Source organism: Syngnathus typhle, linkage group LG15 (genome assembly GCF_033458585.1).
Source record: "Syngnathus typhle isolate RoL2023-S1 ecotype Sweden linkage group LG15, RoL_Styp_1.0, whole genome shotgun sequence".
NCBI lineage: Eukaryota > Metazoa > Chordata > Actinopteri > Syngnathiformes > Syngnathidae > Syngnathus > Syngnathus typhle.
The window spans coordinates 6,624,309-6,638,835 of NC_083752.1; the positions used below are offsets into that span (position 1 = coordinate 6,624,309).

The 14,527-nt window shown below is 42.2% G+C and overlaps 2 protein-coding genes across 2 annotated transcripts; both read right to left on the reverse strand.

Moving 5' to 3' along the window:
- Positions 1 to 606: 606 nt before the first annotated feature.
- Positions 607 to 7,759, reverse strand: nufip2 (nuclear FMR1 interacting protein 2). The gene is made up of 4 exons (XM_061300254.1): positions 7,043 to 7,759; positions 4,061 to 5,614; positions 3,894 to 3,926; positions 607 to 3,787 (listed from the first exon to the last, which is right to left on the reverse strand). The coding sequence occupies exons 1-4, from the start codon at positions 7,191 to 7,193 to the stop codon at positions 3,735 to 3,737; spliced, it is 1,791 nt and encodes a 596-aa protein (XP_061156238.1). The 5' UTR covers positions 7,194 to 7,759; the 3' UTR covers positions 607 to 3,734.
- Positions 7,760 to 8,003: 244 nt separating this feature from the next.
- LOC133168592 (glycine receptor subunit alpha-2-like) lies at positions 8,004 to 13,652 on the reverse strand. The gene is made up of 10 exons (XM_061300255.1): positions 13,425 to 13,652; positions 13,122 to 13,252; positions 12,425 to 12,492; positions 11,449 to 11,672; positions 10,760 to 10,842; positions 10,548 to 10,685; positions 10,230 to 10,444; positions 9,689 to 9,847; positions 9,156 to 9,248; positions 8,004 to 9,075 (listed from the first exon to the last, which is right to left on the reverse strand). Exons 1-10 carry the CDS (start codon positions 13,481 to 13,483, stop codon positions 8,812 to 8,814), a joined length of 1,434 nt encoding a protein of 477 aa, XP_061156239.1. The 5' UTR covers positions 13,484 to 13,652; the 3' UTR covers positions 8,004 to 8,811.
- Between the last annotated feature and the right edge of the window lie 875 nt (positions 13,653 to 14,527).

Genomic DNA, 14,527 nt, shown 5'->3' on the forward strand with positions numbered 1-14,527 from the left:
ATGGCATCATAGAGACGCAATAATATAAAAGTGATATACAGCTTATTATTTTTGTGTCATCTAAAACTTACTGCTTTCCTGTGTCCGTTGTCGTCAGTCTTTCGGCAAATCCTCTTTACAGAGAGGCAGTTAGTTGCCCACAGATGTGAGAACTTCGTCCTGGAAAAAATGAAAGATGAATGCATCCAACAATGGAACATTTTGAGCTCTCCACTTGTACCTTCAGCATCCTTGAGTTTGGACTACAAAAGTAATTAAGATGGTTAAAAAGTTAAAAAATACATCATAGAAATTTAATCAAATTGAAAGGAGTAAATAATATCCCAAAACATATAGAAGTATCTCTACAGCACTTGGAGGGATTAGTTTAAGATGTTCTACAATTCTGGAGACTCCAAGTGAAAAATAAATTGCATGTAAAAGCTAAAGGAAAGTGGATTTTGAATATGTCTCCTTTAAGAAAAGCAGTATTAGGTTATCTTGGAAGTTTGGTTAATTTATAATTTACGATCATTTAGGGGCCGTCTTCTAACCAAAACAGATGTTTTGTGGCCTGACAGGGGTCAAGGCTACACGCAAACATAAAAAAACAAGACACAAAACATATGAATTTAACAATTTAATGGAAACTAAAATTGTGACATTGGAAGATATCTTTTTTCTATAACATTGTATGGAATCTTTCATGCTTAAACAAATGGCAACCAACCATTCTGTTCAATGCAAAACAAATGTAACGACTCCTTTAAAGACAAATGTCAACGTGAAAGAAATTTGAGACAGTTTTTGCAGCCTTGCGTTTAAGGAGAGTATGTCGACTGGGTAAGCTACAAGAACAAAATACAAAATTGAGGAAACGACAATAGATATGACGTTTGTATCACTCAGGACGAAAAAGAAAAAAACATTACGAAGTATGGTCAAATTTGGGGGAAAAAAAAAAAAAGTAATTCTACATAATGCAGTGGATTTCTATCATCCCAAATTAAGATATCCGATATATTTTGTGAGTGACGTCAAATATTAACATTGCTACCGATGGAAAAACTTCACATCAGACTTAAATAAGCAACGAAACAATGTGAAATGCATAATAAAATAAAATCCTGACTTTCAATGCCATATATTCCTTTTAAATCTCATCCTATTTGTGCATCTATGGATAAGTTAGTTCAGAATTTTGGAAAAAAAAAAAAAAAAAACTTTAAAAAAAACATGTTATAATATTAATAATATTAATTTATTAAGATTAACCATGTGCTACTTCCAACATGATCTTTTTCATTGGCAGATTTTGGCCTTTCTGCTCACACACAACCCAAAAAAGCCTTTTTCTTTTAAAATCTAAAACAAAAAAACATAAAAAATATTCATTGCTTTTAGCTGCGTCCATGTCGCAAGGAAGAATTTCAGCGTAGCAAAACTGGGGGCAGGGGAGCAGGAAGAAAATGGGACGATATAAGCTGGGAGAACATTTTTAAAACAATCAAAATTGCTGTAAAAGGTTTTTCACTCAGGCACCTGAACATGAAACGGGGCGTGCAGTTATATGAATTATGAGGAAATTGCATATAATAACAATAACGAACAACTGACTAGGCGCTAACAATTGAGAGGCTCAAGTTGTCTGCGGTGATGTGGAAGCCTGCACCGGCATCCTTAATGTGATTGCACATCCTGAGAAGTGGAGGGTTCAACTCCACATGATCAGGCCTGACTCCACACGCTCGCTCGCACGCACATCACACGCTGCTTCAAGAAGCTGTTTTTGGTTTGCAGGCTGCAATCTCTCAATGGATGTTTGACACAAGAAGCCTGTTTTTCTTTCTTTTTTTTCTTTTCATTTAAGTGCTTGGGCGATGAGTATCGTATCGAGTTCATTATTTTCTAAAGAAACAAAATCATTGCAAAACAATCCTAAAATAATTAGCTCATTCTTAATCACCCTGTTTTGAGACGCAGAAGCCTAAATATGCCCAAAGACGACCTGATAGTGTCACCTTATACAATGAAGAGATTTGTTCGAAAGCCTGCCATTTCCTTGCAGAAACTTCTTTTTTATCATTTCGTGGCTTAACCATTCGTTTCGCACGCACACGCAAAGCATTCCGATGCTCAGCAGAAGCCATAACAAAATTGTTTTTCAACGTCATTGAAAAGTTAAATGTCAAGTTGACTTGGAAAAGGGATGGGGGGGGGGGGAGTGGGTTTAGGGGCCGTGTGCCTCTACGGTGAGGCCTAATCAGGCCACAGCAGCAAGAAGAATAGTTGAGAACATGGGGGGGGGGGGGAGCCAGATTGCGGTGAGTCGGTCGATGCTCGCCCGAAAAATCAAGAATCGTCAAGGTGCTAGCTAATGAAGGCTTACAGGCTGGCGTCCATTTCAAAAAGTTGCAAAGTTTTCTAGATGTAGTCCAGCGTGACTCCTGACACGAGAAGGGCTTTCACTCAAAACAAATAGGCGTTTAATGAAATCCTCTTCCGGAATGTCATGAATCATCTCCTAAGATTCCAATTTGATATTTTCAAATTAGAGGGCATCGCAACAGGTGGTCTTTTGGCAAAAAACAAAAAAAAAAAGTGAACATAATCATGGCTTTATCAACGCTACCTGAGTTACATTGAATAATTGTTTGTTCTGAGAAGTAACAGCCCACAGTCATTCTTTTCGGGAGGAGTTGTGTCAATAGAGCTCTAGGAACTAAAAACGTTAACGTAATTAGTTTACATAAAGTGCTAGCAATCCATACGTTAACCAAATCCTAGCGTTTCGAAACCTCAAAGGTCCTTAAGTTGTGTTCAATACATCAATACTGATTTGAAAGTGACATCGCGGCGGGCAAATTTGGGCTTCCTAGACTTAAGTACAGCTTTCAACACATCAGCTAAAGTGAACAACGTCCGTGGATGACCCCTCCATCTTGCGACAACGTTAACGACATTAAAACCTGACCCACGAACCTTCTTCACATTTCAAAGGCGTCATCGCAAACCTTATAGACGAATTCCACCAGTAAACATGCAGGACAGACAAAAAAAAAAAAAAAAAGGCAGAGTCAGGCGAGTTAAGGTTCGAGACTGCGACGCGCAATGTTACTTCACCTCACCCCGCCATCGACACCAACAAAAAACAAATCAACGAGTGTTATTGAGTCATGGAAGCAATAGTCCAAAACATCTGAACCGAACCCGACGAGAAAACCCGGCATTTTGGTTGAGAAGTCGTTACCACCTGTAGCGCGCCTGGAAAGCGCCAACGACGGGGTCACAGGGGGGGTTACGGGTTGCCCTGCAGATTTTTAAGACAAAGATTCCGGCCCTTCTATTTACCAACGTATACAGTCTGACTACACTGGCATTGGTTTCAAAAAGTCTTCACCAGTCATTGTTGAAAGCGTTCGTGGCATTTACGCAGTTTGGAGGGCTGGCCGCCACAGCCCATAGTTATAAAGGCTTTAGGAGACGCAGTTCGTTAATGACATCACCTCTTCGCGGCCATTATCGGTCACAGCCCGTCCGCTCGTTGTAGAGGCACCACTCGATCGTCTTTGTCCGTGTACGAGTCTGACACACTCAAAGAAGTCGTTGCCGTGCTAAAAACGAGCAGGTGTTTTTTTTTTTTGTTTTGTTTTTTCCTTTTCACAGTTCCTTCCACTCCAACACCATGTAGAATTTCCAAGGAGGGTACCCACAGCACCCAGAAGAGACGGAGCCGAGCACTGCGGACGTCTACATCACTGATCGGGTCCATCCTTGGTCTCAGTATAAACCAATACTCGATTTGGATCTGGAGAAGGAGAAATGAGACAGGAAAAAAAAATGCGTTAAGAGAATGTAAATCTCAAAGAAGTAAATCTTTATTAATGCTCCAGAGACTCAAAAATGTCACTTACATTGTTTTTGCAAGCTGAAAACGTATTCCATTTCTGTTGGGGAAAAGAAAGCACATCAGAGAATGTTAATACCAAGTAAATGGGTTCAATAAAGCACTTTGTTGAGATTAGACAGCAAAGCAGCATTTTCCGATGACGCAAATGGTTGGAGGCTTTGGTGGAGTTACCTTTAGTGTGATAAGTGACAGCAGCTTTGACGTCGAAGGACCCCCAGCTCCGCCTTCTGCAGACATCTTTAGACGAGGCCTGTTCTTTCGACTTGCCAAACAACACTGGGGTTGCGTGTCCCTGCACAGGCTTAGCACCATTGTCCTTACGGGGAGCATCTACGCCAGTCTTTGCCCCCTTCTCCTGCTCGGCCGGGACGCAAAGATGAGAACAAGCTGGCGAAATAGTTAAAGTCCTTTTCACTGCATCTTGAGCCCAAGTGCCAGGCTCCAAGAAGAAAGGGCCTTCCTCAAAGCACGGCTGCCCAGCCTTCGTCTGACACTGGCCCACGGATGGGTTGTTCTCCGTCGGCATCGGCCCACTTCCCCCTTCTGGCCCCAAGTTGGGCTCATTAATAAACGAAAGGCCCCATTTATTGTGGAAGATCTCACCCAAGGCTTTCTGATTTGTCTGAGCAGCCGGCGGGCTGAGGTGGCGGGCGCTGGGAAGTGCGGGTTGCATATTTAAAGGGTAAATTAAGAGGGAACACTTTCTCAGTTCGTGCGCCTCGCCCTCAATGGAGCGGTTTGCAGAGCTACAGTTACTTTCAAAAGGAGATGCTACATTGTTGCCGCTTCCCGGGGCGGCGGAAGTAAAGAAGGTGCCCGCTGATGGGCAGCCGTTTCCACTAGCCGAAATGGGGCCGTTAGTAAAGCTAGCTGATGTGATGGTTTTCATAGCAGACATGGGCACCTGCGACAGTCTCACAGGAGGAGGCGGAGCTTCTGCTCCACTTTGAGCTACGCCTTTGTTGAGGTTCTCTTTGACTTTACTTGCATAACTGATCTTGGGAACTATTTTAGCACTGCTATTGTCCACAGGAAACACTGGCGGAGGTTTGAACAAAGTCCACGGGTCCTCTTTCGAAGGTGAGCAAACCTTGGCTCTGTGCCGCTCCTCAGTCTTTTTACAGACGGCTTTCCCATCGGAGTTCTTCCTCTGGGGTTGTTCCCCCGCCGAGTCCTCAGAGGCTTCAGTCCGTCTTGGCGCTGACTGAGTCTCCCCTTTATGTGTGCCTTTCAAGCAGTCAAGTTTAGAAAGGCCTCCTTTCTCGGACGCCACGGGCTCCGGTGTAGTGATTTTCTGTTGAGTGTCATTTTCTCTCGTTGCACTGTCAGTGTTCTTCATGTTGTTACATCTGGCCTTGCGTTTCTTCGGCGTGGTATAGCCACCCTCGGATCCGCTGCCATCATTGTCCTTGCACGAGTAGCCGTTTATAATCACGCCGCAGTGCACGACGCCATTTTGCAGCAACACAGAGTCTTTCTTATCTTCGTGAGAATTCAAGTCAACAGTCTTATCATTTTTAAGGGCCATTGTCTTTTTGTAGTCTGCTCCTTTGATGCTCGCTTTTGGAGACGTCGAATACAACCGTTGCGTCGGCTTCTGCTTCACGTGTGTGTTACTTGTGTGTCTGTTTCCATTGCTGTTGGGAGGATGCAGCATACCAACGGCAGCGAACAAATGTGTGCTCTTTTCCACCTCCTCTTCGCCAGTGCTTACTTTTTGGTTGCCTAGAGGGACAGAAATAGATTGTTCATCAATCAAACTGTAACCGAAAGGTTTATGTCAAATACTTTGTTAGGTGTTATACCACAAAGACAAATGCCGCACCCTAGATTTTACCGTCATCACAAATTGCCTACCACGTCTAAATTGGTCATAGAATTAGTTGAGTCCTTACCTTACCTTTAACTAAAACAACACAAGGCAACATAAAAGCCATTCAAAGAACACAAGTTTGCAGAGCGTGCAAAACAAAGTGATTTGTTTCTCCCAAAGCCAACCTTCCTGTTACTGCCTGCAGCAGAGGTCAAAGTTCACAAACACTGCTGCTGTCATCATGACTTGAACTCGACAACAGAAGGCCAAGTCATGCCGCTGCTGGTTTAAACATGAACCTTCACCCAAAAATACATGACTGACACATCTGAGGATGAGCTTTCTGTGTTACATTACGTACATGTGATCTCAGACATAACATATCTGTCAAATGGATCTTTCAAAGCAGGATGAATAAATATATATTTTTTAAAAATACATGTTTGACTGGTGTAAAATAATTAATCAAAACAATGGCCTAGCCAAGAACTATACACGCTCAGCAATGACCTGCTGTGTCAAATAAGGACTTTAAGTTCAAAACTCGGTGGAAATATATGGGTAAAGTTTGTTTGACACCTTCAAAAGCGCACTTTGATTCAACTGTCACGGAGTTGTAGCTTGTTTTTCGGGGCCTGAAAATGCAACAGGCCTGTCAAAGCTGCCTGGCACTAGCTAACGACAGCTAGCTGGCACCTAGGCCTAAACGTGTCATTGCGTGGCCACCAAACAAAACAAACCGGGGAAAAAAGGATAATGTGTACTCAGCTATGTTACAACGGAAGTTTGTCATTAAATATCTTAAAAACTTAGCAAAGCGGCTAACTCGAGCATTAGCCGTCAGTCGCGCTCTAATATGGCCGACAGGAAATGGCAGCCCCGAACATTCCAATGAAGCCGGCTCCTATCCCTAAACGGACCGACAATGAGTTCCACTCACGGCCGACACTCTTATTGGTGTGTACCTAAAGGTTAAAAGCCTGATGCGACCTCCAAAGATTTCCGAATAATGAGGCGGGCAAGTGGGTGAGGGGACTGGCGCACAAGGTCAATTCCCGATATGTCAAACCACCACCAGCCACAACTGTCACGCAATGTCAGCTAGCCAGTAAGCTACGCAACCAATGGTGTCCCCAGAGATAGTAGCCAAGTAATTAATGGTTTTAATCAATAAACCACCCTTCATACGTGTCGTAAAACATTGCACCGTAAAGGACAAAGTCTTTAAGGCTTAAAATCACGTTGGTTGGAAGGCTGGTTAGCACGAGTCCGTTCGTGGCTAGTTGACATTAGCTGACTAAGGCTAGCAAGTGCTAGCTAACTTTTACGGATGTCCAAACCTGTTTTCTTCGCGTTCGTTTCCTGATGCTGGCGCTGGTGGAAGTGGCTCTGATCATGTTTTAGGCAAACGGTCCGCCGAGGAGGGCTTGCGTCGTCTCCGCGGTGTTGATTTCGACTGTCCCGTGCCCGATCTTTGGGCTGCGCCTCCATTGAAGTGTAGAATGTGCGACTCGTTCAACGGGCGCTAGCTCGCCGGTGGAAGGGAAGAGAGGAGGGAGAGAGAGAGAGAAAAAAGTGCAGACCAGTCCAATCACTACCAGAGCGAAACGGAAGCTATTTGAAGACTGTCAACGTCAGCAGTTAACATCTAAAAATGGTTTGTCGCATTTACGAGATTGCACATTGAGTGTTTATGCGAACTTATATTGCAGACTTGAAGGCATGTTAGGTGTTTAAAAGGAATCGAAGGCAGTGGTGGTATTATTTACAACTGTCGGGTGGGGTTGCAGTTCAAACTCAGATCATGAGACCGGAGGCGCTGCCACGTCGTCTGAAACACGCTTCAAGTGGAGGGTTGAGTGGATCAGCCTAACTTTTTCCCCCTAACTGCATTAAAACACAATTTGTTTTATAATCGTTCATTAGACGTGTCAAAAGTAGTCACAATCGGTCCTTAAATATATCAAAACAAACAAAAAAAAGACCAAACAGAAATCACCTTTACCTGTTAGAAAATACTACTAAGTACAGAAGTAGAATGTGATTTTTGCCATCAATAATGTACAATATTATTAACTTGTCAAAATAGTTTCTCTCCTTTAATAATTTGCTCATATGGTTGTGTCGAGAAGGGAAAAAGATTTCAGCTAATGATAAGAGCTGAAATACGACTTCAAAAGGTGCGTCCAGAAATTATAGCACTGTAACTTTACTCAAATAAAAAGCAACCCCCCATCCTCAAAGTAATCAATAAAAAGAGAGAAGAAATCGCGAGTGGCTGATGAGTTACTTGTGCTTTACTTTTTAATACTCCATGAATCTCAAATCGACAAAAAATATATACAGTAGGAATATGCAAATTCAAATATTGCCCAACTTGGCAAATAAATGCAACGAAGACCAGCAAGCAAATATTCACGAATAAGTCAAATAAGAGGTTGGCTAGAGTTGGCTTGACTTCTCAGCAAATCAATAGTGTTGAAAAAGCCAACCTCAGACATTTCACTGGTTCGCTCAAGTTCTAACTTAAAGATGCGTCTTTGAACGTGCACATTAAATAAAACGAGCAACAGCACCACCCTCTGGCCGTACACGCAAAATGGCGTCAGTATGTATTTCTGTACAGTAAAGCTTTTTCTGAATATTTTTCCATGACAAATTTGAACAAATAAAAAAAAAATCCAGTAAAACTTTGCAATTAAAAAAACAACAACTTAGATGACAAGAGCAGAATTTGTAATTCATTACATTGTGGTGTTGTGACGCACAATGGTCAGTGTGATGTGAAAATGAGCACACAACCTGGGAAAGAATCTCCGGTATGCAGCAGTCCAAATGCTGGTGAAGATAAGGAAGGGGTACATTAATTAAGAACAATAATTCTTTTTAAAATTAAAGTAATATCCAAGATGCCAAGCCATGTGTGCCACACAGTATTTGCTCACAAGTGCAAACAAAAAGTGTTTCTTGAGGTATAAATAAATAAAATATCCATCAAAATAATAACTTAGTTGTGGACAGCATAATATATCTTTAAGAGCAGCTGTCATGCTGTCATTACACACATCGTGCGAAACCATCGGGTGTTCCTATTATTTCCCTCGTCAAGTCACAGTTTAAATTGGACGTCTTCGTGCCGTAAAACTTTGTAGGTGAGCCAGTAGAGGACATTAAACATAAGAAAACTCATAGGAAACAGGGCGCGAGAGATGGTGTCAATCTTTTTGGCTCGGTCCACAAAGCGCCGCCTGATGTCATAGTAGCCCAAGCCAGGAGGTAAGTCGGCAAAAACCGGTGTCGCATCCATCTCGGAAGCGCTCGCCAGTCCCAGGCCGAAAGTGTGGAAGAGTAAACCCTGGCGAGCTAGCTCCTCCTGAAGGGGGGGGGGGGGGGGGGGGACTGAATTAGAGGTTGTGATTTTTTTTGCAGATTGTTTTAAGGCGAAGCGCGTACCCGAGCGCAGGCACTGCACTGCTGGCCCGCACTCCCATGAGTCGCATCATTGCCTGCCATGTTGCCTTTCGTCTTGCTCTCGCCACTTCCCTGCTAATGAAAGCGAGAGAGCGGCACAGAATCATTAACCGAGTCATCGTCTGTCTATTAAAATGTGTAGGGGAAAGTCATCAGAGCGTTGTCATCCTGACAAATAAATGCAAATTTTATATGCAAATAATTTGAGCATGCTGCTATAAATATTGAACATTATGAATCCCGCATTTGGTCTCTCACTGTGCTCTTTCTTTCAAGGATTAAAGAGGATCAAAACACATTTGTTCCTTTTCCTCGTGAGAGTCAAGGTGAGCTAGGAGGAATGTGCGTCCGAGAACGGCGAAGGGGTTGACGGCTTGAATTAATTACAGGTCAACACTGTCCGCGGCACGACATGCAGTCGAGATGTGTAACCCGCCCGTGCAGAGGCAGAGCAGAGGGAATTGCAGGTGACAGCTGCCCTGGGGGCTGCGCCTGAGTGGGTGGCTTGCACTCACAATCCGTTGCCGCTCTTGCTCTTTGAGCTTCTTCCTCGATCCGAAGAACTCCTTGTGCTGCCGGGAAACGAAATTAACAGCCGCGTACTCCAAGAGGGCGGCAAACACAAAAAGGAGACACACCGCCATCCAGATGTCGATGGCTTTCACGTAGGACACCTGCAAAAAAAAAATACAAATGTCTCATGTAGTCTATCTTAATTTGAACAGTCCTTTCATTAACCCTGAGTTTGAAATAAATAATTGAATACAAGTGTTGTCAAGCTTAAAAGGAATCCAAGCAACTCGCACCATGGCTACCACTGACACCTCACAGGCATTTCACTTAGGGAGGAGCGTTGCTAAGTAAATAAACATGTTCTATCATCTAGCCTTAAGCAACCACTGTATATTGCATGCTTCATAGTGACACATTTCATTAATCCAAAGTGTCCAAATCACACCAGGCTAGTGGATGGAGCAAGCTCCTAAGGTGACTGCGTCCGTTGCAGTGAGCTATGCTATAAGTGACCAAATTGGGCGTCACAAAACAGAGTCTGACCTTTGGTAGAGACGCTCTGGAGCCGGAGCTCTGCGTGGTCATGGTGAGCACCGTGGTGATGCCCAGGCCCACTCTGGCCGGAGCCGCGTCCATGTTGATCCAGAAGGACACCCAGGAAAGGATGACAGTGAGCAAGCTGGGTATGTACATTTGGATCAAGTAGTAGCCCATCTGGCGCTCCAGGTAGAATTTGACCTCGATGCAGGTGAATTTACCTAACAACGGGAGGAGATACAGGCACAAACTAACAGGCTGATTAGAGGTCGAGTGACAGAGGTCCTTCCAAGATGCCGGTCGGGGGGTCGTCTTATCGTTTACCTGTGTTGTAATGCTTGGTGCAATAACCGAGGCCTTGCTCCTCTTTTAGAACAAACTGAGGGAGCACCAGGTCGTCGGCCACCTGCACAGCGCCCACGTCCAGCCATTCGAAGATGAGATCATTCATGGTGTAGCCAACTGGAAGAGAGAGAGAAAAAAAACAAGGAGGTCCAAAAATGTAATACTGTCAACAGGCTTGAGATGTTACTCACAGCTCTCCAACTGCATGATGCACGTCTGGCTGTCCATGGGGAAGTTTTTTAGATCCATAGGGCATGAGAGGGTTAATGTCAGCCTAGAGGATAAAGATGGCACATTGCATTTGAATCAGACCATTTTTATTTTTTTTTGGCAATGACTTTAACCTCTGGCATTTTAGCATTAGAGGCAGTGGCCCATGATAGTGTTTTGCTGTCTTTCTGTAGTTTATATTCCACACAGAAGAGTAGTTCAATTGCAAACTGAAAGCGACCTAATTCCGTTTAAAAAGCCTAGCGGGTGTCAGTGGCTTTTAGTCATCATCCTATCTGGATTTAGTTATAAATTAGGCATATTAACTCTGCCTGGCAACGTGTATTGTCATTAATAACAATTCTGTCAATGCTAATTGTTACATTAGCGCTGCTAGATATCATGTGTAGCTTTTATTAGTAATGGATTTTACAGCTCGATTTGGCATATCTAACATTTATAGAAATATATTTCTGACTTCATCTAGTTAGACTGTATTTCCTGATTATTCCACCACACTGCTTTGGTGTCACACGAGTGAGTTGAATTTATTTCGCCTGCAGTTAGTATTTACCATGAGCATGATCACTGGATTAGCTGGACATCAATTACAACTCAGCTGAACTGGAGTGGAAAAAAAAAAAAATTTTTTTTGATGGGATCAAATTACCTGATGCTGTAGAGGACATTTCCATTTTGGAATATTCTGAGCAGTGTGTTGTCAGTGGTAACGTCATGGAAATTTGCTCCCTTTTCATTGGCAAAGAATAAATCGGGCTTCCAAATGGAGTCCAACATGGACGGGTCCAGATCCAGCGAGTCATCCGGGTACTCTTTATAAGCCAGTCGAGGGTCGTTCCACTGCTGGCGCAGAAATACGTTTAGCCGGTAGTCCTGCAATCATTTACGTACGTAGAAGAGTTAGTTTAGTGGCATCCAAACAAAAAAGCCCATTTGTGAGGCTTCTCACTCATCCAGGCAGAGGAGGGTTGACTCACTGCAGTCCAGACTGATTTTTTATTTTTGTTTTAAATCTATTTAGAAACACGTAAATCAGACATCCCTAAATGGTTGGGTTCGTAAAACAAAACAAAAAGGCTGCCAAAAAAATATATATATATATCAGGCTTGTGTGCTCATCATCTAAAACGACAGCAAACTTTACTTTCAATTATGACAATTAATAATTAACAAACTCCCTTTTAAGTATTTTAGAAAATACATGAGTCTCGGTATCTCGAAATGTGAATAAATAAAATTTCCCCAGAAAGTATTCACACCTCATAAATAAGCGAGAGTTCTTTTTGGAGGTCCTTATTAAATCTTAATGAGGAAATCCCATTTGACATTTTGCATTTTCTTGGTGGTGCTTTTTGTCAAAGGATATTCACAAACTAAGTCTTAGATGTCTCATCTTTTAACTAAAAAGATAAATTAATGTTAAAGAAGTCCCCGCTGTACATAGATAATGATAAATCATCCGTGAAAAAAGTGTTTCTGCACTACTGCAATTGCCTACATTGCACTTTTTACCAATTATACGCCACAATAAACTACAACAAAAAATAAGTGTCAATCACGTAATTATATTTTGAAAAGCAGAAATATAGAGAGACGACTTGTTGCTTCTTAGGAAGAAAACTCACCATGGTGGTTTCGGTGATGGAGCCGAAGCTGTTGATGAAGATGTTGCAGGTGACGTTCACAGGAGGTCCTAAAATAACACAGCATGGTTACAAATATTGACTTCATTCTCTAATAGGCTTTAAATAAACAGCATTTCTAGTACACACGTTGACCACTAAACATAAAATATTCAAGTCCCTCATTTCCCTGGAGGTAATCTTTTATTGATTCTACTTGAGTTACATTAGTAGTGTATTTATAGATAATCAGCTGGGAATTTTCTCACCATGTACTGACGACCGAGTGGAGAGAGCTATCAAATATGACATGAAATATATATGAAATTCAACCTTGGAGACTTGTGTGGGGTAAAGTGTGTCAGAAAGAATCTTCTGGCTAGAGCTACAGATTGGGGTTGGGCTGGGGTAGCAGCAGGCGCGGTGCTGTGCATTTCAAATGAAAAGGATCTGAAGGAAGGAAAAAAAATTATAACTCAAGGCTGTGGGTCAACAGTAAAAGAGTGACAGGAAGAAAAAAAAAATCCATCAGGGTTGTGTGGGAAGCATCGCAGCCTGCAGCATCTCTGGTCCCCCTTGACCCATCTGTCAGGGATTTGTGCCATTTCAACACCCACATTGTTGGATAAATTGAGTGGAAAAGCTTCCTCACACCTGTCACGACAAGGAAGCTCCTCCCACCCAGCAGATCGGTGGTTACCTTTGAAGTTGGGGCGGATGCGAGCGTCGTAGCCAGATGTGCGACCCATCAGCTTATCCAGAAAGTCAGATGGCGAGGGCGCTTTGGAAGCGCCGCCGCCGGGTAACTTCATATCCTTACACTGGACTGACCTGCAGCAGGGTGATCAACCCATCACATGTATTTTTGAATTTTAAAGTGACAATTTTTTTTAGAGGAAATATTCACAGAAACATGCTCTATAGTCATTTATCATATTAGTTTGATCCAGAATTAATCTTAAACTTGTTGATAAAATGTGATATAATAAAATATTTACAGTACCTGCCTTGCCGAAAAAACACATAATGAGTCCATAGGAAACACAAAGTGTGCAGTTGCATCCTCTGAAGAAAAAGACTCCACCTCTGGAGGGAAAATATAACTGATAAGAGGGGTGAGAAAATGCAGATGTTGCTCCTCCAGCTAAAGCTGTCGTCTGGACTCAGCAGCTCCTCCTTCCCTTTCCCTCAGCAGGTGTAAACTACAAGACGTTGCTGTTGTATAATTCAGAATGCCCGGGAACTTTTCTTTCCCCCCCGCTGCTTGTGTGTTTGTGGGAATGACTTGAAGCTTTCGCTTTTTTTTTTTTTTTTTTTTTTATAAACGGCCACACGCATGTTCAAGGAGCGACTGCTGGAATCTTTAAAGAGACAGTAACTATGTATTTCATGGATTTCATTTATTAACACATCTTTGAAAAAGTTACACAAAGAATAGGAATATTGGAGCTTAACTAAATAATTTAAACACATGTTTTGAGACAAATCTAAAATAGTAGTATTTTTTATTTATTTAATAAAATTTTATGTTTTTATTTATTTAATAAGATTTAACTAAATAAAAATTTAAATAAAAATGTATTTATTTATTTTTGTAATTTTATATATAAATGTTATCTCACATTTCTATTGATAAATATTTTCCTTCTCAAGAAATGATATCCGATGTTTCCAGCCTGCTGGATGCATCTCCGAATGAGCCGGGGCGTTTATTAAAAAAAAAAAAAGTCAATATAAATGTGGAAGCTCCGTCCGAAGATTCATCCACTTGTTCATGTAAAATTAATACGAGCCGGCCCGTTATTGCTGCACGTCTCCCTCGCTTGGCTTTGGACCCTTCAGTGTCAAATAGAATAAGAAATGTCTGAGATGAATAAACAGGGATGCATTACTAATAACAGAGGAAAAAGACATTTCCGCATGCTTGAGCATTGTCACTTCCAGACAACATAGCGTAAGTAGGTCAAGATGTCCAAAGTTTACGCTTGCAGCGCATTTGACCCTTACACATGCTGATTTTATTGTTTATGGATGGACACAAGACCGGGGTGGCTTTGCTTACGTCTCTTTGCCTCAACAATCCCTTGAGGTCAGCGCATCGCACAT